The sequence below is a fragment of the Apostichopus japonicus genome, chromosome 16 (assembly GCF_037975245.1).
Source record: "Apostichopus japonicus isolate 1M-3 chromosome 16, ASM3797524v1, whole genome shotgun sequence".
Lineage (NCBI taxonomy): Eukaryota > Metazoa > Echinodermata > Holothuroidea > Aspidochirotida > Stichopodidae > Apostichopus > Apostichopus japonicus.
In genome coordinates, this window is record NC_092576.1 from 3,873,437 (window position 1) to 3,899,118 (window position 25,682).

The following is a 25,682-nucleotide window of genomic DNA, read 5'->3' on the forward strand; positions in this document are numbered from 1 at the left end:
TTCTCGGAAATATGCAGTTGACGCACAGACTCCGAGGCGAGCCTAATTTGCTTTCAGGACACTCAGTGAAGATCGGATTGACGTCATAGAAATACGGTTTGAAGATAGATAGCATTAATAAGATTTGAGTCTGAAAAAAAGCATCGATTCACTGTTCTTGACATTAACGGTAAATATTCAGAGACGATCATTGGTCTCTGGGAGCAGGGGGAGAAAGACTGGAGATGAAGAGAGCTTAAAGTGACCAAACAGAATAAATGAAGACACACCAACGCCGGAAGGCTTATTGAGGTGCTACATTACCACACGTATGTACGTGTTCAAATCATGTCAACACGCTCAACACTTAAAGCTTCTAGCAAAGCTATGTGATTACTGTCGAAGAGACAGAGATGTCTAAGTGATTATCAGAAAGCTTTTTAAACTACAGTGCTCATTCAAGAATACACCATTGATATCTATAGCTTTCAGAATATACTTAAGGTTCACGTTTACAATATAATTTTCATATATTCACAGAACATTTATCAATTTCCCGCAATTATTAATTTCCCGACATTTTCTGTTTAGATGTATGGCCTCGTCACCATCACCGAAGAACGTGGTGTTAAGCTGAAAAGAGGGGGAAGTGGAAAGGATTATTTTAGAAACGAAAGATTATAAAACATCATCCCACACCTTCTTCACTCTCACCTGGGGGATGCGGCCCAGTCCGATGTTGGAATTACAAGGATTGGAGTCAGCTTTCCTGTTATGAACTTTAAAGTACTCAATTGCGATATTTGTTCTTTTTAAGTGCCCAACCTTTCGCAGTTATAGCGAAAGTAATTCGCCTAGCTGTTTTACGTAATAGCTCCACGCCTTTAAATGTGTAATAGTGCGAGTAGCAGTAAACACTCTGATATACAGCGGCAGTGTTTTAACGTTTATTCTTATTACCACCCAAAAAAAAGGGTCTTTTTTTAAATTTTATAATCGCCGTTTTTTTGGTCACTGAAGGCCTGGCACATAAATGATTCTGTTTCCAACATGAATTTAAGCAAAACAGTCATTAGAAACGTATAAATAACTGTCGATAATTTCATAGTTTTAAACGGCAAGGTACGCGATATACGAATATGTCTTTGTATAACATGACATGACCCGGAAGCACTACATGCGCTTGCGAAGTGACACTTATGAAATTTCATTACAACACTTAATATGTGCATTCTCTACACGCATGTATTCTCATATTACGAAAAAACCGTAACATTAATGTTTGTTGCTATGTAGGCCTATATACGTGGGCAATGTGGCACTGTAATCAATCATAACAAACATATGGAATTATAATTTTAATTTATGTATACTGTCTTGTAATGTGACTAATTATTCCTCGTTGTACTTCGTGCGAAGATGAATGCAGGTGGTTCTCTCTGCTAGTGTCTTGAGCAACGCCTCCACCAACTATGATGTGTTTGACATTAGTGTTACAACAGCTGCTCGAGAACCAGATGGTCATATTAATATATCTAAACAAATGAGTATTTTAACTATAGGCTATGTAAGCCACTTATATCTACAGTAGGTATATGAATTATTATTGAGTTCAATTATTTACTAGTCAATTCATTACCAGGTAGCTACATCATTCTATTGAATAAATATAGTACTTCATTCATCTGGTATCCACCAGAGTAATAACCTCTAAATAAACAAAATGACTAAATCATTTCCATGAACAATAGAGCAGCAATTCGTGTCTTCCTAGAGTACTACCGAGATAACTAAATAGACGAACTCTCGATTTCTAGATACTGTAGGCCTATACTGTTGATCACACATGTGTGCATAAGTCAATACCATAACATGTAATGAATGTTTACATAGATCCTTATGAATGATTATCTTACACATGAACGATTTAGAAAGACACATCACCAGCTAAGCAACGTAAAAGGTAAAGGCGATAGTTTATTATCAATTCTATGTTTTACTTTGCGCATGCGTACTGGAGTTTATGAAATGTCTTATTCAATTTCCTAACAGACAAACAGAATCAAAGACTAGTTGGTAGATGATGGATTGTGAGGCACGCAAAAGAGATATAAATTACACCCAGCATACACTATGCACACTCACACACTCACTCCGTCTACTCGTAGCATGCAAATTGACTTAGAATCTCCCACGGTATAGCTTCGAACCTCCAGGCTTTCCCATCAATAGAATCTAACCTACCTAATTAGGTTCATAGGCGCACAGAAGCACATGCGCTAAAAACAGATATTCAGTGTGATATTAAGAACGCCATACCGATACAAGATCTAATAAATGTGGGTCAAAGATTGTTAGAGAAATATGTTTTGTCTAGCCAACGTAACTCTTTATTAAGATCATGTTTTTCTCCCCTTTTAACTTGCTTTGTTTCTTTACTGATCTTTTGAGGTAACATAATCATATTACATTATTATGCCTGTGTGCTTCACGTACAAATATATTTTATATATTGTACACACAAGGTAGACACAGACTGCCGCTACAGCAGTGTAAATTCAATCGCTAAATGTGTGGGTGGAAATAAGAAATTTTAGGAAACAAAATGCTTCGCATTCGATGAGGTTTTTTTTTTCCTCACATCTTTATATGAAGATGACTTGTGCATCTGTGGAATAGGATCCCGAGGTGAATAAATTACGCCGACATGAAATCGAGGGTTGGTCTCAAATGTTGACAGCAAACATATATATCCGAAGGCGAAGATAATGACTCTTAAACTGAGCGATTTATATTAGCTGGTTTCGAATAGATTTGAGAGAAAATGATTCATTTCCTGAATAAATGAAACCAAGAAAAAATAAAAAAGAATGACATTAAAAAACACACCAAGATCAACCGTCGGTGGTAAACGATATAAATATCAATGGAGAATATCTAGAAATGAGGAAGGGCTCTCGGGATGTTTAATCGAATGTTTACATACGAATCTTTATCGAATACAAAAGTGTAGTGTATATAATGTTCATGAATGCCAAAAGTGGTGTTTTAAAATCCTGAGCGTGTCCTTTATTTGTAATTGGAATTGTTGTCCAATAATAGGAATTACGAAAAGAAAAGAAAAGAAAAGAAAAGATTACGAAAAGAAAAGAAAAGATTACGAAAAGAAAAGAAAAGAAAAGAAAAGAAAAGGAAAGAAAAGGAAAGGAAAGGAAAGGAAAGGAAAGGAAAGGAAAGGAAAGGAAAGGAAAGGAAAGGAAAGGAAAGGAAAGGAAAGGAAAGGAAAGGAAAGGAAAGGAAAGGAAAGGAAAGGAAAGGAAAGGAAAGGAAAGGAAAGGAAAGGAAAGGAAAGGAAAGGAAAGGAAAGGAAAGGAAAGGAAAGGAAAGGAAAGGAAAGGAAAGGAAAGGAAAGGAAAGGAAAGGAAAGGAAAGGAAAGGAAAGGAAAGGAAAGGAAAGGAAAGGAAAGGAAAGGAAAGGAAAGGAAAGGAAAGGAAAGGAAAGGAAAGGAAAGGAAAGGAAAGGAAAGGAAAGGAAAGGAAAGGAAAGGAAAGGAAAGGAAAGGAAAGGAAAGGAAAGGAAAGGAAAAGGAAAGGAAAGGAAAGGAAAGGAAAGGAAAGGAAAGGAAAGGAAAGGAAAGGAAAGGAAAGGAAAGGAAAGGAAAGGAAAGGAAAGGAAAGGAAAGGAAAGGAAAGGAAAGGAAAGGAAAGGAAAGGAAAGGAAAGGAAAGGAAAGGAAAGGAAAGGAAAGGAAAGGAAAAGGAAAGGAAAGGAAGGAAAGGAAAGGAAAGGAAAGGAAAGGAAAGGAAAGGAAAGGAAAGGAAAGGAAAGGAAAGGAAAGGAAAGGAAAAGGAAAGGAAAGGAAAGGACAGACACGTCGTGTCAGATATTGTGTAACCAGGGGTCAGGTTTGGTCTTTAATTTATAATCCAAGTCAATTTGGTTTAAAATTGTTGCCGATTTACAATTTGTCATATGTTAATGCTCGCTCTGTTAAATTAATGTAATTTATCGAGGTAAAATACAGGAGAACATATCAAGCCCTTTGCCTGTAAAACATGTCACTAATTGGGTATTTAATTTCACCTGTGGCAATGCCATCCTCGTGAAATGATATTAATACGAGTACAGACCGCATTCATAAAATACTTACCCTCTAACACGTAAAAGTGAGAAAGAAAATGTGTATGAAAATTTAATCAATTTTACACTCCGAGCTAGAAAGAAAAAGAAGAAGAATAAAAAGAGAAATAGGTGCGCATGAGAGACTTACAGAGACTTAGAAATCTGTTTTGATGCTCTTTCGTGGTCGTTGACCTATCGGAATCATGTCAGTTAATTAAGTGAGGCCAAGTAGGTTCTTGGTGGTGTGTGTGACTCAGGCACTCCAAACATGGATTCCTCTTTTCCACTCAACAACGAGTTTATCTGCCGAAGATGAAACGTTTTCCAAGCCTACGTAAGGCTAAATTTGAAACTGTCAAACCTCGCACGAGAGCCGGAAATAGAGGTTATCACTTGCTTGATAATATTGTTTTTAAGGGGGAAGGGAGGTGGGGGGGCATATGTTATTTTAAATTAATTTTTCAACTGATACATCATGTTATCTTATTTGTTTATACCTATAGCTTAGAGAAAGACACGCCACATTCGATTGCCAATGTGAGCGCTTATATAACACGATCACATTCAGTAACTTGGAACTCTATGTGACATTTTATCCTTTTATCAAAATTATTTATTTTTATTACAATACAGAATTTTCGGACGTGCGGACTAGAGAGGCATGTTAAGATATACATCATAAATTTATAAGGGAGTCTAATCTAAACAAACTATTAGAACAAACGATTTTTTTGGATATTGGATGTTTGTAGATCTATTTAAGAATAGTGACAAATTTGAAACGATAATAACCATTAGTTCATTTTCTTCAATAAGCCTTACTGCAATTTAGAGCAGTTTGCTCAAATCCTGACATAATTTGCAGGTACGATTTCAGGAAATGATTCTTCATAATCTTTTGGAAGAAAAGCAATAAAGTCAATCACGTCATAAGGTATGTATCAGGATCCCGTTGTTATGACATAGACATCTAAACAATTTCATACTTCATTTGCACAAAAATATATTTCTTGACAAAAATAAATGATATTTTATTTCCAGTTCATAGCTGGTAGCTTCTAATTTGTCTCTACCCAGCTAGGATTATGCAAAATTGACTTGTTTTTCCGTCTCTACATAAGTCAAACTTTATACCGAAATGAGATTGCTTGCGTCAATAACCACCAGTGAAATTCGATAGCGAGGTATTCCCTTGTTGGAAGTCAAATCGTTAAACTGCTGAATAAAATATAATAAAATATTTCTGAAGGAGAAGGTTTTATCTATCGATCGTCCCTTTATAACTTCCTGTTCATCTAGATTAGATGAGCTCGCTTTATACATTGGCTTTGCGGTTTTTATATAGGAATGGTGCTGGGGTATTTTAAAAGTATGGTTGCGCATGCCTTTGCGTATATCTGTGAGCGATATTGTCAGCAATACGTAACCATGGTTATTGGTATGATAACCATTTACCAGCGGTACTCAAAAAACATAACATCACGTCTTTTATACTAAAATAATCATAGAGATAATATTAGTAAATACCAACAACCTACACACTAACATACATTTTAAAGGAGCCATCAAATTAACGAGCGGGGGAGGGGAGGGGAGGGGGGGTGTTACCCTTTTCATGGTCCTACGTTGTTCTTGAACTTCACAGTAGCCAGACATTGCATTCGGTACTGCCAGAATTTGTTTTATTAGAATCGCGGATTTTTACTGGCATTTCATTGCAAATGTGCTTATTAGTAACAAACCATGGTATTTTACATGTTGCTACTTAGTGCTGAGTTGGTAGCAGTTCACGTTATAATGCTGTGTAAAATCCATGCCGAAGTAAATAATATGCTGAACCTATGCATGAACCTATGAATTCATCATGCATGGTATAAACAACGTCTCCTCAACAGCCCGAAGAATTGTTTGAGATCATTTCAAATTTGAAGTCACGGATATTAGTGAATGTAGTTTGCAATGGACACTAGGAAATGTAACCATACATCATCGATCTGTACAGTTAGTTCTTAGATTGACATAGAATGAGGTACAAACGTAGCATGGTGGACACCGTGAACAGAGTATAGATTGATTTTGCATTACAGGCCGTGATACAAGAATATGACTTAAAAGATTACAAGAAATAATAGAATAGTTCAGCTAATAAAAGTGGGATATGTTCTTTCATTTATGAATCAGAATGCGAATCCACACAGGTTCTCAAAAATCACTGAGATTAACAATAATTCTAAAGGGAAGAATATTCTGGATAATCTATCCCAATCACCAAGGAGACTAAAACGCGCTCGGACGTATATGGACATTATTCTCCATGACAAATATAAACTCTTATACAAATTGAAAATTTGAACGTGTGTAATTAAAAGTCAGATAAAGGCCTATCTTGGGGCTGATACACTAACATGGAACGGAACTCATTTTATATAGGCCATCAAGAACCTAAAAGCTAGGCCCAAAGGACTACATACACTGTGTACAGTATATAAACTACTATCCTAATAAGCACATGCACTCGTTGTTCTTGCGTACGCATGAATTATATCAGTTGCATATATATGCAGAGTTAAATCTGACAACGTACTAGTTACGCGATATAGTCGTCATAGTAACCATAACTGATTATATCAGTTGTCTCTGTAACATTTTTGACCAAATACAAAGTTTCTCATGTTTCATTCCTGCTAACAAAACTTTCACTTGTTATTTCATAAATATATATTCTTGGCTAAATTTGATCGTCATATGTATACATGCAATGATGAATCGAACAAAATAAATCAAGTTTAATATTTCAACGATTTATTGTTACTTTCTTTCTCTTTAATAATTTGTTATATACTCTTATGCATGACGTTTCATGCAACACTAAGAAAAAATATTTTCAAATTTTCGTGTTTTTTTTTTTTTAAATGATCTATCCCAGGTGATATATATATATATATATAAAACGTAAGTATGGACAATAAAGTGACTTCATTAAAACATGAACTATATTTAATACGCTGACTTAAAACGCTTGTCAAGTCCTTTACCTTGAACGTAGTAAGTGTGGACAATAAAGTGATTTTCTTAAAACATGAACTATAATTGGTACGTTGAATTAAAATGCTTGTCAAGTCGTTTACCTATTAACGTAGTAAGTATGAACAATAAAGTGACTTACCCAAAACATGAACTATATTTGGTACGTTGACTTAAAACGCTTGTCAAGTCGTTTACCTTGAACGTAGTAAGTGTGGACAATAAAGTGACTTTCTTAAAACATTGACTTAAAACGCTTGTAATGTCGTTTACCTTTAACGTAGTAAGTTTGGACAATAAGGTGACTTTCTTAAAAAATGAACTATATTTGGTACGTTGACTTACAACACTTGTCAAGTCGGTTACCTTTTAAAAATTTGTTATATATTCTTATGCATGACATTACATGCAACACAGAAAAAAATAGTTTCAAATGGTCATAGTTATCTATCACAGGTGGTATATATATAAAACGTAAGTATGGACAATAAAGTGACTTCATTAAAACATGAACTATATTTTATACGTTGACTTAAAACGCTTGTGAAGTCGTTTACCTTTAACGTAGTAAGTGTGGACAATAAGGTGACTTCCTTAAACACATGCACTATATTTGGTACGTTGACTTAAAACGTGACTTTCTTAAAACATGAACTATATTTGGTACGTTGACTTAAAACGCTTGTCAAGTCGTTTACCTTTAACGTAATAAGTATGGACAATAAAGTGACTTTCTCAAAATATGAATTATATTTGGTACGTTGACATAAAACGCATGTCAAGACGTTTACCTTTAACGTAGTAAATTATTAACAACGTCTTTTGAAGGATGCGTCTTCTCAAGTTGTTTTTTTAACGGTATCACAATCCTTAATATGCTACGCTAAACGTTTTAATACGAATAACATTGTGGACGGTTCAGAATCCTGTTTCGTCATGGCACGCGTTTATACGCTGATGATACTGGTATAACGTTACTGTACTTTTATCAATATATAATGTTATAGTTTTCAATGGTATTTGTGCTAACGATTAAAAGTAAAACAAGTCCTACCATACCCTCGGATAGTCATGAACACAACAACGGTAAATCATTTTTCGTGGGATCATTGAAAGGATCAAAAACACAACTACAAATACAGATATTGAAATTCACATCACAAATTCTCTTTTTTTACAAACATCTGTAAAGAGAAACCCTTCGACTTGGGAAATCAAGAAATTTGTTAAAAGAAATACACCACATTTTACCAAAAAATATTCAGATCGTAATTTCAAAGTATAGTTGTCTAAATCATCGGAAACCAATTATAACATAAAGTTTACTTTCATCCAGATAATTTGATACGAACGGATGTAAATTATCATAAAAAACAATTACTTATTTTTGTCGGTTGTTTTTTGACACTAAAACTGTCGCATGCGTGAGGTTGCAACGCACTTGACATACACCATAAGTATTCTAACTTGAACGTTACATTATTTAAATGAATTATTTTTCATTAAAGTTGTCATTTAATACATACAAAATAGTATCATTATATTATCAATTGTATTTAAATAATGCGAGTCATTAAATTTGCATCGAGTTATGTAAATCTATTATATGATGAAAATCATCATCATAAGCGTGATGTTATACTCCATACAGTGTCATGACGTGTGACATTTAACAATACTGTTGCGTTATAACGCTAACTAAACCTAATATATGTCACGGTCTCAGTGCACAACTGCACGCATACCTGTTCAGGGTACGTATTTTCTATGTGATATATACACTATACATATAAGATTCCATACCTCGTTGTGGTTAATCAAGCGAGTTCATAACAGAAATCAACCAGCAAGTGGTATTTAAATTATCATAATAAATCGTAATGTAAATTGTAAAACCTATATTTTTTTTCTATACTTTTACTTTTTCGTGAAAAACGACTTTTCCCTGTGGAATTAAACCATTTCGAAATTTTTTACGCTCAAAGTCATTCCAGACATTTCAATGTAGTATGTTGTCTGTGGGTAATAAGAACATTAATCAACATTGACAAAACAGGCAGAAGTCACATTAAGAGTGCTGAATGTCTTGTGCAGTGATTATTTACGAGTTTAATTATGCTTGTGGATAATGATCTATTCGCAAATGCGTGTATGAAATATTTCAAGGTGGTGTCGTAAAAGTAAAAACACTTGATAAAACCAGTCATCTTTTTCCGGTGAACTATGGTATAGCATATGAAAAGTATATAAACGTTATTACAAAACACTTTAGACAGAAATATGGGATAAAACATTTTGATTATTCTCCCAGCGATATTGTTTCGAGGACAAGTTTCAAACCGACAGTTACAAATTTGGTATTTATAATAGTTCCTTCCTTGACGTTTTTAAATTTGTGATTGTCAGTGAACGTTTCTTTCATCTAACCAGTCACGCACCAATCTTGAACATGCTTGCTTATCTTATATTACTCCAGTGACCCTACAGACGGGATTAAATGGGTTGGCATATCTAGAACAACATCGAATACTGAAATAATGTTATGTCTTGTAAATAAATGTAGAATCCCTTAGCCTGCATGCAAGGAAAAAAACTATAAGAACTATAATAAACGCAAAACATTAACAGAGTTCCATAACACTCCGATTTTATAGCTATAGTTTGATTAAAATGTACTTGATTTATTTATCATTTCGTTTATATTAAATCGGTAAGAAACTTGTTTTTTTTGTTAGAGACTGAGCGTTTAAACAATACGTTGTTTGTTTCTGGATGATATTTAATTAAATAAATGAATAACAACTTTGGAAGGAATAAATAAATAAATACTTTGGAAGGATACCTTTAGGGCAAACATCACTTGAGAAGTACTTTGATCTGGGATGTTAAGTCAAGATTGCCGAACATATCAAGTTAAATCTCTTCGGGTTTTTTTCGGAATGTATCCATATTGAATGAGAAACGTGATTGCCATACTTATCGAAAACAGATTACAACGATTTCCAGCTATATTTAAAGGTTAGATAAAGTCAGTGTTTGAATATCTATACTTTATTTACTACTCGCTACACGCTATAGGCATATCATGAAAAGACATTTGTCAGTGTGAATACGAAACAAACTCAATTAGCTTTTGATTTTCAGACCTCACCTGACGTTATTACTTATGTCGATTAATTAATTGATAGATTGAGTAAAGAGATACATCAAGGGAATTAAACCTTGCTTGGATGTAACGTAAAGCAATGTCGAAATATTTTAGAAATTCACGTACACATTATACTTAAGCGACCTTGGTCTGTCATTAGTCTTTCATGACTAATATATTACAACATGTTGAGAATATGAACATTAAACAATTCACAGGGAGTTTGACATGGATGGTACCTCTATCAATCTTGAAATCTAACACCTAATGAACATGGCTTGATCAGTTAGTACTGCAAAGACAACCGTTAATCAGTATAAACTGAAGTGTGTTATAAAACCGTAACATATGTTAGACATGTCAGAAGATGCTACTGTGCACCCAATGTACATGGCTTGATCAGTTTGTATACTGTGAATGAGAGACAACCGTTAATCAGTATGAATTGAAGTATGTTATAACACCGTAACATATGTTGGACATGTCAGCAGATGCTATTGTGTACCCAATGTACATGGCTTGATCAGTTTGTACTGTGAATAAGAGACAACCGTTAATCAGTATAAACTGAAGTGTGTTATAAAGCCGTAACATATGTTAGACATGTCAGAAGATGCTACTGTGCACCCAATGTACATGGCTTGATCAGTTTGTATACTGTGAATGAGAGACAACCGTTAATCAGTATGAATTGAAGTATGTTATAACACCGTAACATATGTTGGACATGTCAGCAGATGCTATTGTGTACCCAATGTACATGGCTTGATCAGTTTGTACTGTGAATAAGAGACAACCGTTAATCAGTATAAACTGAAGTATGTTATAACACCGTAACATATGTTAGACATGTCTGTAGATGCTACTGTGCACCCAATGTACATGGCTTGATCAGTTTATACTGTGAATGAGAGACAACCGAGTAAGTATATAAACTAAAGTGTGTTATAACACCGTAACATAATGTTAGACCTGTCAGCAGATGTTACTGTGCAAAAATTACTGACGAATTCATTACCCAAAGGCTGTTTTCAGCAAATAACTGGTTAGGAGTCTAAACAACTGACAACTGGTTTTAATGAATACTTTACTGGGTTAATCTCGAGAGTTATATAATTATTCGAGAAGCTTCGGTCATATTACCACGCACCATCTGTCTCCAATTATGTACTGTTGTATGACTTTGTATGTTTTTAATGAGAGAGACAACTAATAACTAGAATCACTTTACGACTCTTGTTTTCCCAAAAAATTATTATATTTATTAGTTTTCATGTCTCGTCATATTTGAGTTGATGTATCGACATTTTGACCTTTGTAAGTGACTTTCTACTGTAGGTTTATTATATATAAAAGAAATATGAAGGGATTTTATAAGCATCATAAGTTTGAAAAGATATAGGACTGGTTTAACCTCCTTGTCTCAACTACGGCTTAACTTGACGCATGCGTAGATGGCAATACAAAACGTTTATTAAGCACTCACGACAAATCTCACGGCCTGAATCAGATTATAATTTACATACGTCGGAAGAACGGTGAAAACGATCAGTCAATTCAAGCTATTCAGAAAGATTAACTATAATGAAGTTAAAACGTTCGATGCATTTACTTACGGAATCTTATATATACACACGGAAATGAATGCAGGACATGTATGTCCAACCGTTTAGACAAACAACCCCTTTAAGTATAACTGCATTCCTAATCCCTACAGATTTAAATAATTACACACTAAGTGATTCTCATTACTTGTAATTTAACGCGTCGATTAAACCGCTGTTGTTCAATCACATCTTCTTTACACTTGATAAATTCCAACATTAATTCAGCTGCGAGATTGCCATTAACAGACTCATTACCCTCACTCGCTTGCATCAGAGTATTTGCAATATAACTGCCAGCGTGGTCTTATGTTGGATTAACAAATACGGTAATTTATACAGTGTTTCCAACGGAAATGATTAAGCTTGGTCAGCAATATATGGTGACGTCAAAAAGGAACCAGCATCGTTCAAAGGGAGTGTGATATAAGAAAATCCATTCTTCAAAATATCACCAAATATATACTAAACATAATACAATATATACTGTAACACAATTACCATTCTGTAAAATGGCTATAACTTCAATTCTCCCATAACCAAATAAGATAAAATTATATTGTAATAATTTTGGAAAAAACAAATAAGTTATTAAAAATAACAGGTTGACGTCTCTGATAAAATAATATTTCAAATATATAAAGATATTTTCAAACAGCTAATTGTGTTTCCAAGGTAAAATCCCCCAGCCACGTGATCATATCAGCGCAGCAATATAACTATATAATTTGTTTTGCTGCAATTCTATTTCGTAATTAGGTTTATAACCGGCTTGAGAAATCTTACTAAAGTCCAACATCAGATTCAGGCTTAAAATTCTCCCTAATATATAGATCTGGTTATAAAGTTCTTTGTAGACAAGTATTGGTCGTGAAGTGTCATTGCACCTGGTTGAAGTAACACTATACGACAGAATCATTAATATGAAGTTCAACAGTTACGTATATGCTATGATTTATATCTTTTCAATGGAATACACTTTATAATGTAAATATAATATTGTAAATCATCTGTATTACAGACTCTGTGATATACATAATGAAAAATTATGTTTTTTCACACGTTGTGTTATACATAGCACAAGGTTATAACGATAATGTTATGCTATTGTTGATAATTGTGTGTACTATGCCACAATAGCACTGTGTCATACACTATGCATTGGCTGGCTGGTTTGTCATGACAGCGTCAGGCATATTACAAGCTATTAGGTGACTTACAATTGAAAGATTTTACGAAGCTATAGGCAGAATGTCTTTACGTTCTCTTCGGAAATTAGATACATAATGGGTGGACATGATGGAACGAATATGGTTACGTAATTTAAGTAGCGAAACTCACACAGGCGTGAGTAAGGTTAAAGGTTAAATTGCATGTAAAGTTAATTTGAACATTAAAGGTATGTATACCGTCCAAATTCACAACAATATTGTATCATCACTGCAATATCCTCGACTATTAATAGACAACCGTTTAAATCAATATTTCTTGAAATTTTTAATCATTGTGCATACAAGGGTCTTCGTCATTGTGGTCACATTGAAAATGCATAATTTAAATTGATAAACAGAACATCCTAAACGTGAACACTTTGAATCAGAAAAACAAGCGCAGTGAGTACAATGCATACGACGACAACAATAATAGTAGCACTAATTGTAGCTGTATATTATATCTGGTTTCAATGTATTACTAGACACGTAAACCCAATCCTAACCATTTAAAGGGTTGATTTATGGTCAATTCCAGGGTCTACGTTATGCTTCTTTCCTCTCCGATTATCCGTGTCGCCCCGGTAGGATCAATGTCTCAAATGCAGGCTACTAATACATTTTCTTCGATGGAGCAGTTCTCTTGTTTCCGAGTTTATGAATCATACGTCACCAAGATACTTCTGAGATCGACCATAAATCAAAGCTGCGCATACTAATTTACTGAAGAAAGATAACATTCACTTGATAAACACACGTACCTCAAGTATTCTCCAGTAGATTACAGGTTGTATTCACCGAGTTAGATCACGAAACCCGATCTTTAAAATGTTAGAGTTAATTTAGTTTAGTGTGAAAGTTTGTCCGGTATTACACATTTCCAATAAATTCCAAGTAATATTAATCCCGAGAGTTGAATTCTCTCAAATAATCACAAGACCTCGAATGATGAGAACATTGTATTGGAAGGTATCAAGATAGAGGTCAACATTGTAGGTACCGAGTAAAAATAACAAGGAGCAGTTGTCTTCTATGGATGCTTTCAGATCGAACATTCTATATAGAAGAGAGCTAGTTATGACACTTTAAATAATTTAAACTGCTGATTAAGGTAAGTGTCCAACACGTCAAATAAACGAATATCAAGATGAAAATTCTCTAAATGTCCAACTTAGTCGAATCCTCAAAGACATTTCCTAAGTCGATTACAAATGATTTTATCTTGGTTGAGGCTTTGTCCTTTGCTTCAACGACCCAGAATTTTGTCTATGATAGCCAAACATCTCTTGTCTCGCGAGCCATTGTTGGACAAGTGCGGTGGAGGACAACTGAGGACATCCGACCTCGGGATATAGCGGAGGAGAGTCCGCGTGTCGTGGGTAGTGATGGGCCCTCTCATAAATCTCTAGATCAGATAGCAAACTTATTCTAGACTCAGATGGGCTGGAGACACGTATAGACTGTAGGGATACGTGACTAGGGCAGCGTAGCTCTTGAATGGTAGGATGCAGAGGGGAGCCACCGTCCCTTAGATCACTACAGCTACGGCTAAGCTGGAAAGCGGGTGTCTTCTCCGCGAACGGAGAGAGGTTACTTTGTCCGCGGGCACCTTTCGATGTTGGACTACGTTGCCGATGGTCCCTATCGTTTAATGATGTTCTAAGGTTACAACAAGAACTACCTAAGTTAGATATTCCATCAGCCGGCTGTGGTTTACCGCCCTCTCTGTACCTCCTACGGCTGTCTATTCCAACTAGAGAGAGCGGCCGTTTCTTGCGTATATTTTCTTGGTATGATCTTTTAGATAGTTCGCTTCTCGCCGACGACCCGTTACTATCGGTCGGAGAGTCGTCCATAGCGTTGTCAAACTTCTGCACAGCTTCCTCGTATGAATCATTACCTCCTGCAGATAAAGCATAGTTCTTCTTACGATAAAATCTCGGCGAGCAGTAGACACCTAACCTCGCGTCGTTTTCTCTCATTTGTTTCTCCCTCGAACGGTAGTCTAAGATTGCATCCGTCGACGTTTCCATTTTGTTTCTACTACTACTACTACCTCCTTCCTCGCCCATAATCTCAGAGGCTACTAACGGAGCACTGGGAAATTTCACAGACTCGTTTATGAGCGGTACTTTTAAGACTCTCGTCATATCAGAGGAGCTTCTTTCCCTAATTCCTCCCCTTGATCTTCCGTCACCGCCGCTGCTACTACCGCCGACGCCGTAACCGAGCCTGTCGTCGTCGTCAAAGTCGAAGTCGTCATCATTACCAACCTCATTAAACGAGACAGAGTCTGTTTGTTTTCTAACTTCCTGTGTACCGCTCGTTCTACTGTATGGCCGATTAGACATATCTCTCGATTATAACAAGTCAAATCCCATTAGAGCATACTTTAATCGGACATAAAACTATTACCATTTCCAACTGAAACTTCCTTTACGAATAAACATGTGTATAAGAAACAACGATAAAGATGTTATGTGTGTGTGTATGTCGTTGAGGGAGAACCAGCTAATCTCGCATGTAAAATCCTTACACTATATAAGGTATAGATGATTTCGCTACCGAGCTAAGAACAAACCACCAACAGGATATTCAAAATAGCATTAACATTCAGCGCAACAACGTATAGGGAAAGGGTGAAAAAGTCAGTTTTAGAGGCGGAAGCTTTACGATCTAGTTAGATATGAGTGACCTGTGGAATCAATGGTAAAACTCCAGAGGGAATAATCTAGAAGATATATCAATAGCAAGACTAACTGTCTTCATTATGTTAAGTTGTGTCGTTTGTTTTAGCACTAATTGTAATAAGCAAGATAGACGAGGATGCAAAATTTGACACTATCGACGCAGGAGTGACCTTCACTCTGTAGTTATTAGTAAACTTTAGCTGTTAAGTACCTCAGGTTTGCTTTTCTTATTATTAATACCTGACCAAATATGACTGTTAAAATGAAAAGGTTTTAAATTGCGTTTATCAAAATACTAAAGTAAATTCCAGTCATTCCCATTACGAGTTAGGTGAAAAAGAAGGCGAGGAAAGGATAAGATTAAAAAGATAGTAAACATACAGAGAGAGGTAGGGGTGGAGAGAGGGAGAGGGAGAAAGAGAAGTACCCTAGTTATTATGAATGGTAGAATGAAACAGCGAAATTAAATATGGGATTGTTTATGCTGCTTGTAAAGTACGCGGCGTGTTGTACTTCACAGTTTAGGAGAAATTAATTTCAAACTGTTTGACCCTTGAATAAAACAGGAACTAATAATTAATGAATGTGATCTTTGGGATCATCCAAAATAGGTCAAAGGTGTCTAACAAATAGGGTTAAATAGTCTCGGAGTTTATTAAGGGTGAGAATGCAGAGTGGACGGGCGGGGATGGGGTGAGTTGGGTGTGTGGTCAGCGTGGACGGACGTGAAAAGGTGTGCAGGCCTAGCTACCTGCATATATCTTCTATGTGACAAGGTGTACAGGCCTACCTGCATATCTTCTATGTGACAAGGTGTGCAGGCCTATACCTGCATATCTTCTATGTGACAAGGTGTGCAGGCCTACCTGCATATCTTCTATGTAACAAGGTGTGCAGGCCAATACCTGCATATCTTCTATGTGACAATGTATGCAGGCCAATATACCATAACTTTCCCAATAGTGGTAACTGTGTCATAATACATCATCCACAAATATTGCCATTGACGATGAAAAGTTTGAATAATACGAAACTATGATGTGATACTTCCTTGTGACGATACACACATCTCGAAAGCATGAGAATCTTTAAAGAAACTTCCACGCTCGACAATTGTCGTAGAAGAATTGAGAACATACAGTATAGTATGATATATGCTAAGTTATCCTTATTAGTGATTTAACGGATACTAGAAATTATTTCTAACCCCATATATATAACTGTGACAAGTGCATCTGTCTGGAGCATTCACCTACACACAGAGGGTGTGACTCGTTTAGTTATTGTATAAATAATATTGTGCTATTGACCATGAGAAGCTATTACGTGATAACTCAATGTACAGACAAACATGTCATGGTGAGAAACAACTCTAATAGTTTATCAGCGGGAGAAGCATTATTAGTAGGTTCAATGTTATTGCCATGCACCCAATAAACATCATTGTTAGTATACAGTATAATTGTAATTATTATATGAATGAGGAATCAATGATATTAGCATATGATACAAATCAATATGATATTACAATAACACAGTTACTAGTTCATTCAACGGCTGATGGTATAAATAGATTGATAACATCAGTGTAATATAATATACATAATATCGATGAAATTAATGTTATCTTATTGTTGATTTCTTACTTATTATGATGAGATAACATTAAATGATGAGTCGTGACACATCGGGTGTGGCAATGCGCTCTTCTGAAAATTAGAGGGAGACATTTCAATTTTCTTGCTACGAACTCTCGTTGTCTCTAACCAAATTCATTTCCAGTTCTTGTTTTCGGTCTAATAGCGTGCACCAAACTAGTTGATCGTCCAAACGTGACGTGTCCAACACCAAAGCATATACGATTCCATGAATTAATCAGTTTATCTACAATTTCCTTGTACCAGTGACGTCACGTATTGTCTTATCATGAGCCATGTGAGCTTATTGTGAGCAGTGGAATTATCAGTTTACTTTCAGCAGTGACGTCACGTATTGTGTTATTGTGAGCCATGTGAACTTATTGTGAGCAGTGGGATTAGGAATTTACTTCCGCCACTGTCATTATGTAATATATATTATAATCCCATGCGACTACAATTATTTCTCAAAGCGGTCTGGGGGTGGTAGGGGGTGGATGAGGGTGTTGGGGAGGTAAATATACATGAAAGGAATTTCTATGGATCCCAACAGTTTGGGCCTACTTCAGATGGGCAAAATGCGGCTGGGCAGTTCTTCTACTCCTTACCAGAAAGCCGTGGCATATTCTCTTTAAAAAAATGCTCAGAGCGGGGTAAACAATTATAACTGTCTGTTGGGGATACAACTGAATGCCAAAAAAGAGGCATAAGATGGACCCTCTTTTCTACACTTGAGGACCTCGACTTTGCAGATGATCTTGCTCTACTTTCACACACCCATCAGCATATGCAAGAAAAAACATCCAGACTCAGTGTTTTTGCCCAGCAAATTGGCTTGAACATCAGCCAAAAGAAAACAGAGGTGATGACCCTGAACATCTCAGACCCTTTACCAATACAAGCAAACGGGGAAGACCTACACTGTAAATTTTAATTAGTCATATACACATGCCAAAATGGTCAAATGACTAATTTTGCATTAGTCAGAATGTTTGACTAATTTCATCAGTCATATGACTAATTAAAATGGCTAAAGACCAATGAAAGTTAGTCATTGTCCAAAATAGTGACGAAGCATAATTAGTCAATTGGGAATCACGAAATTTGATTTCAAAGCTTTATTTGTTATTTTTGGTCTTCAAGGTTTTTTGTTATTTACTTACAAACAACTTCCGCGCCACAATTTGGATGAATATTAAAAAATTGTTTATAAAATCACCAATAATTAAAAACCCAAGGAATAATGGATATGCTATATAACAATTTTCGGTTAAGTGTAAACTCTAAGACGTCATAAGAAAAATTTCCACAAATTTTTTTGGGAAATTGATAATTACTTATAGCAAAAACTTAATTAGGTTAAGGCGATATTCCAGCACCTGTACTAAAACGTCTTAGTCATTTGACTAATTTAGAATTCACAAATGACGTCAGATATACGTAGCCGCGAGTGCGCACTCTGCAGGCGCCAGGCCTCTAGCTCTCGATGATTCCGACGCCATATTTGATACTGCAGTAAGAAATTCTGGAGCCGAGAAATGTCTGCAATCGCAAGGTGGGTGTATCTTATAACTTTACTAAATTGTGATTTAATTGCAAGTTATTCTTTATTTAGTATTTTTAGAATAGATAGTTAAATTGATGACAAGTAAATTACCAGTTTTAGTTCTGCTTAGCAACAACGAACGTTCGTCGTTCTAGCCTAACGTTATGCCATATGCATGATATGTGCAGGATACCTCATACTCATAGGCCTAACGTGATTCAATAGGCTATGATGTGCACAAAAATTTATCTTTGTTTATTTTTGTAAAGTTCATTCTCAGAACCATTAAATGTTAACCTGAGTAGGGCTTAGCTTATTTACTGTTCAAATCGATGAAATTGTCAGGCTGAAAGTAACGGTGAACAGCGTTATAACTACGGTGGTCGGCACTGGGCGGGCCCGATTTTCGCCCACCACTCCGGATGAAAAACACTGCTTCCGACCGGCACTAATTTCACATAAAAAAACATGCTTAAAACGTAACTATTTGTGAATAAAAGTGTTACTTGCATTAATATATCCGTCCTTAATCGTGTTTTATTTGCAATTGTACAAGAATCGTGTTTTGCAAGGACAATTTTCCTGAATGTTTGAGATTTAAAAATCTAAAAAAACTGAAACCAAATCACAATCTAACTTGTGTATACGTGCACATTAGCGTGAACCAGAGCCTAAACATACATGAAGGCTATAATCCTACTTATGGAGAACAGGACCTACACTCTCTAGCTAGGTGGAAAAAAATCGGTTTGCTGTAGGGCAATTTTCGCACTCCGGCGGATCTGTACATTTTTTTAGCCAGCTAGATAGTAAACATCCCTTTTCATATCATGTATCACTGGATTGGGGGTTTACAGCATTTGGTCAAGTTTTCTCGAAAGGGTGTATGACAATAACGTTTCTGGAAAAGTTTGTCCAGTACACGTGTCATGATCATACCGGGGCTGAGCTATACAGCAGCTTGAAGGTCCTCTGCTTCATACACTGCAATACGATGTGGTGAATTGAACTGAAACTGTTTCGCAAATAAGCTTGCATAAAATTTTCACCGAATAGTCACTTATATCTCTAACCCTATGGCAGCCTAACAACACACTAAGTCAATGGGGGAAATCAAGCCTAACCATATGTTTATTCGCTGAACCTGTGACGCAGTAGGCTGGCACTAAAATTATCCATGGTTTAGAGGGCTGTACTACTATTATGCAGATATTAACGTTACGGCCAATGGTCTTTGTAGTTAGCATATATGTGTGGCGTAGCTTAATTGTTTAGTTTGACTTTTGGTATGTCAACATGGGTTTTCTGTAGTTTTTGGAGGCATATTTTTAATGCAAATGGCTAATTCCCATTTTCAATTGTAGTTGCGTACCACTCGTTGAACAAGGCTAACAATGTACAAGGCGCAGGTAAAGGCTATACTTATGTGCTGTTTTTATCAGACTTTCGAGTAGCCCATTGTCACAATCATTGATAAGTGACTAAGAAATTTTACTTATGAGGTTTGATAACGAGGAAGATTTGCAAGAATTATATATAGTATTGACTCTCGGACATTTGGTAGTGGCGGATTTTAGAGTATAAGGCAATTGTATTAATGTTTAGAGGGAGATAAAATTGGACTATATTTCATTAAAAAATGCCAGATTTCTAGTTTCGAGTGAAATTCAATTAACCTATGCGAATTGTATCCATCGATATTTGGATTAGTCTCATTCTGTTGGTGTATGTAAGAAACAAAAAGTGAATTCATCAATCCCATTAACACATTTGAAAATCAAGGGCACTACGGTCAATGGCAGGTTGTTCCTACTAGGCAGAAACCGTACTGAGCCCTATATTTGTTATCCAAAATTTAAATTCTTTTAAAGTATTATACTTTTTTGGGTCAACTATGCTCTTTATTCTTTTTTTGGCAATTGCACTTTTTATGCCAATTAAGATCTCTAGTGATGTCAAGAGTGAAGAATTCCTAAACACTTCCTGATAAATTTGAATTTGTTAGTGATTTTTCAGAATGCTGTTGGGTGTGATCATGTTGAGTGCCAAATCATGCCACAGTAATGACTGTTTCTGCCTTCATGATATTGTGGGGAAATGTCAATGATGTAATGGCTTCAAATAAGAAGAAATTACATGACTGAACAGCATTGGCAATTTAGCACTCAGCCTGTGACACCCCAGAAATATTGAAATTTTAGCTGCTCCTGCACTAACACCCACTAGAAGTAACCTTTATATTCAACTGGATTTTTTCCCTCACAACCAATAATGTAAATATCAGTGAATGGTGTGCAAGTAGGTTTATTTGTCAAACCCTGAAATTGATATTTCTGTATATTTATTTCCAACAGGTAAGCAAAGAAGAGGGCATCCATGATTTGTTTATAGCTCCATGGTTGTAGGAAGGTCTTATGAAGTATGGAAAATCTGTACTACTTAAGGTGTGCCAGTCGATGAAGAGAAAGGATGAGGTCTTTTCCTGGGCAGTTGATGAGATGCAAGGGCAACGAGATGAGCAGAGTAAGAAGGGTACATTCCATTATTTGGTTATTTATTAATATTCAGTGAGGAAGTGTTGAATGACTTATCTCTTTGATTTAATAGAGCCCAAGTCGGGAATGGTTTAAAGATTCAGGTAACATGGAATTAGAGGAGGGACTTAACCTTAGATGTAATGTTGCACAGTAAACCAGTATTTGAAAAAATATTGGTAATTACCAGTTCAAGCAAGGTACGATACCACAAAAATGAAAGGACCGAAGTACCATCAGTGGCTATACTTATGAAATAGTGTAACTGGTGATAGCATGTATTACACATACACTATATCACATAGTTCTGAAGACAAAGTAAAGTATGTTGCTTATTTATCTTTTTTTGGGAACCCAAGTATTTCTGTGAAAACACTGTATTATCGGGTACCATTTTTGTCAGTACAACTAGTACTTGTTTTCAACAGTACCATGCAATTTCACTCAGATGGGTTCATCAGCACGAAAGCAAGCATCAAATAGTGGATCCTAAATAATTGAAGCAGACATTTTGCCTGTCATGTTTATGACACACATGTTTATGATTGCTTGTGTGGTGCTTCCCGGGTCAGTACTAAAAAGGAATCCTGATCAATGAAGGGAGATTATTTTGCTGTCATTTTGTACAGGTTATATCAGCAGAGCTCTGACAAGGTTTATAATAGTTACATTGTTATGAATTGCAATAAAGTCCTGGTGAGAAGGAGCCATGTTATGAATTCGTATGAAGTCCACGAAGCGGCTATCCTGAGGTTTGTCCGATTTAACAAGAACACAAGGTGCTGCAGAACAATAAAGACGAAGCGTTATTCAGAAACATTAAAATTTCAATGTATAAGAGAAGTAACCGACTTTATGTGGGTATCATTGTCATTGTACACATCTAATTATAATTCTTATTTATTTTGTCAACAGATGCCACTGCTGTTGCTGCTGTGCTTGGTATTCCATTGCTGTTGAAGGAGAAAATAAAAAGCTTCCTGATATTTGCTGATGAAAGTGTAAGGACATATTAACCCTTCAAGTCCCATGGGATCTTGTCATAATTGATTTGCAAGTGCACTTTTCAAAAAATTAAAACTAGACTTTACCAGTTCGCTACGTTACAGGACTGTTGGTGTCATTCGAAAGAGCTAATCTTTTTTCAGAAAATGACACTTTTTTATTGGGGGGGGGGATATTGAATACTGCCCTCCACCACACAAGGGCAGTCCGGACAAAGGGGGAAAAGTTCCCCTTTACAGTGTTGGATATATATATATATATATATATATTTCACTTGGGAACAATGGCAGTTTTTTGACAAAATATGAATGAAAATTAGACAAAATTGGCATAAAATCCAACAAAGTTTGCTTGAAATTCTGATGTAACCTCAAAAGCCAAAAAAGGGTCAAGTACCAAAAAATCGAAATTTTGAAAAACAAGTCTCTAGGATCAAGGGCATGTAGTGTGGGGGAAACTTCTGCCAGCCATGTTAAGTCCGCCATTCAGTGGGGTGGGGTGCTGGGGAACTGCATGAGGTTCTTGTTGTATTCGCCATTGTGTGCCCTTTTTCAACACAAAGTGCCCCTTTTGTGGGGATTTGTCCCCTGCCCTATTCCCATGTAGGCGTCCCTCTTTGTACATTCTTTTACCAAAAGAATATATGTGGATGCCTTTATGATCTGTAGATAGCTCCTAATGTTTTTATTAGTGATATATATGGTCAATTCCATTTAAACTTAGCATGGTGGCATTGGTATAAACATTTGCCATTTTAATTTGTTCAGATTAATTTTCATGAGTGGACAGGGACAGCAATGAATTTCCTACAAAACGCTTGTAAATCTCATGAGAAGTAATGTGATGGGTGTTAAACCAAAATTAATAGCCAGTTTGAATTTCATCTTGAAAGCAAATGTTTTTTCATGGTATTTGGAAACAACAGTTGGCACTAACTGAAGGTGAAGAGTTGGTCTCTGAAAATGTAGGCCATGTGATCATACCTTTGACGCATAAGGAACAGTTGTGCAAAAAATATGACCTGTAAAACTGTTCATAATCTAAGCACATTAGTATTATAATTCTCTTATCAATATATGTGTGGAGTGTATGGTTTTGGCAGATTGTTTTGTGATTTTATTGTTACTTTTGAATTGTCCAGGGTTAGTGTTAGAACTAATTTTTAACAGAGAAAACAAATTTTCCAAACTTAAATGCAGCTTGATTGGTTGGGATTTATTTTACTTGTCGTGAAACTGCATGCAGCTAGACAACAGCCATTTTGCTTAAAATCACACTTGAATGGGAATTTAAAAAAGTGGTGTAGAAAGCCAAATTATTTCAGGTTCAAGTAGGGTGACTAAAAGCCACATTGATACCAATAATCACCTGTACCATACCATACCATGTAAAATATTATGGTGTATTTTCTTGCTTATAGAATGAAGACCCCAAGCCTCTACATCAGGGGAAATGGTGCCACTTATGGAGAATCAACCTGCTTTACAATATTTGTTGATGGGGAAGAAGTTGGATCTTGCAGTCTGCTGATTTCGGATTTGTCTTCATACATTGCATCGTTTTACGTTTTCGACTTAGCTTACCCCACTATTTGAAAGAAGACCATGGTATTCATTCAGAAAATCATCTTAAGCATTAATGACAATTTTAAGTTAGACCTTTCCATTCTAAGTGTGTTGGAGAGGGTTAATCAAAACCTCTAGGTGTAAAAACAAGAATAGACCTCTGACTGTTGTCGTTTGTCTGCTGTTAAAACGAAATTATCATACTTTTTAACTAGTTGATACTTAAAATGAAATTCATAATAAGATTTAAATATTTAGCCCTCTACATCAAGGGAAATGGTCCCACTTGTGCAGAATAAACCCACTTTACAATATTTGATGGGGAAGAAGTTGGCTCTAGCAGTTGGTTGATTTCAGCTCTGTCAGCATACATAGCATCATACTATGTTTTCAACTTGGCTTATCCCACTGTTTGTAAGAAGACCATGGTCTTCATCCAGAAAATCATACAGTATTTTCTGGTCAACTTCACACTTGTTGTGTAGCAGTACATTTTAAAGCAAGGATTTGAGTCATGACATGACATGTTTTTAATAGAACTTTGACTTTTCAGTTCTTATTAAAATGTATTTGTCCATTATCTATGAGTGGACATACTGCTGTATAATTTTTATATCAATATATATATTGTATTTTCAATCCTCTGACACAATTTGGTGATTGGGACAGCCATTTGGGTGGGACCAACTTGTTTAAAATATATGCATCCCTTGAAACAGTTCTCTGAAAATATTGGCTTAATCTGACAAAGTTTTTTTTAATGATTGAACCATGGGAGAAATATCACCCCATTCTAGCTGTAACACTCCTATTGAGGCTTTTCATGTATGCTTTTCAAGATATGTTATAGCAATAAATGAGTCTGGTAAAATAAAGCCATGATTTCTGTATTTCTTATTCAAACATACCTTTTCAACCTTGCAATAGGATTTCCTTCATTTACCCCACAAGATTGCCCAATTTGTTTTTTTTTTTCTGGGAGGGGGGGGGGGAGGGGGTCGGATTGTATTAGCAACAGCCAGCAGGAACCCTGAGTGAAACTTACAGATTTTATGCACACGAAGATCTCCACACAAACTGGAGGCCAAAAACATCCGCTAAAGTGAAATCAAAATCGTGATGGATGGCGCATTAGTCTAATGACTAATGAATAACAGGTCAAGTGCTGTGCAGGACTAATTTTGGAAGTCACCAGACTAAATGAATGGTCATATGACTACGATATATTAGTCACTTGACTAGTTTAGCTAATTAGTCATACGACTAATCTTTGCTGGTTAGTCATTTGACTAATTTTAATTAGGCGTACGAAGCACTGTGCAGGACTAATTTTAATTAGTCAATTTGACTAACTTAGATTAACAGTGTACCTATTACTGAGGAGTTCACTTACCTGGGCAGCACTGTCAGACACGATGGAGGTGCAGGCAAAGACATTAAGAACCGTCTTAATAAAGCCAGAAATGCATTCAGAATGCTCAATAATATATGGAGATCACAGCAGTACAGCACCAAGGCCAAGCTAAAATTGTACCAGAGCTGCGTCCTTTCCACTCTTCTGTACGGCTCGGAATGCTGGAGAATGACGAAAGTCGACCTCAATAAGCTGTCAGTCTT

The 25,682-nt window shown here is 35.9% G+C and overlaps 1 protein-coding gene and 1 long non-coding RNA gene across 4 annotated transcripts; one reads left to right on the forward strand and one right to left on the reverse strand.

Moving 5' to 3' along the window:
• Positions 1-6,471: 6,471 nt before the first annotated feature.
• LOC139983112 (uncharacterized) lies at positions 6,472-15,863 on the reverse strand. Its single transcript, XM_071996474.1, has 2 exons — positions 7,399-15,863; positions 6,472-7,323 (listed from the first exon to the last, which is right to left on the reverse strand). Exon 1 carries the CDS (start codon positions 15,437-15,439, stop codon positions 14,306-14,308), a length of 1,134 nt encoding a protein of 377 aa, XP_071852575.1. The 5' UTR covers positions 15,440-15,863; the 3' UTR covers positions 6,472-7,323; positions 7,399-14,305.
• A 2,554-nt stretch (positions 15,864-18,417) lies between these two features.
• On the forward strand, positions 18,418-24,940 carry LOC139983554 (uncharacterized). Of its 3 annotated transcripts, none has more exons than XR_011798735.1 (4): positions 18,418-18,970; positions 21,316-21,493; positions 22,411-22,496; positions 23,921-24,940. It is a non-coding gene; the product is annotated as an uncharacterized lncRNA (long non-coding RNA). The 3 variants fall into 3 exon arrangements; XR_011798733.1 differs by having other exon boundaries at positions 18,421-18,970; positions 21,316-21,484; XR_011798734.1 differs by lacking the exon at positions 18,418-18,970 and adding an exon at positions 19,704-19,960 and having other exon boundaries at positions 21,316-21,484.
• Positions 24,941-25,682: the final 742 nt, after the last annotated feature.

What these genes read in the sequence shown, in the direction of transcription:
- LOC139983112 (XM_071996474.1), bottom strand. Translation starts at nt 15,439, where the DNA reads ATGTCTAATCGGCCATACAGTAGAACGAGCGGTACACAGGAAGTTAGA.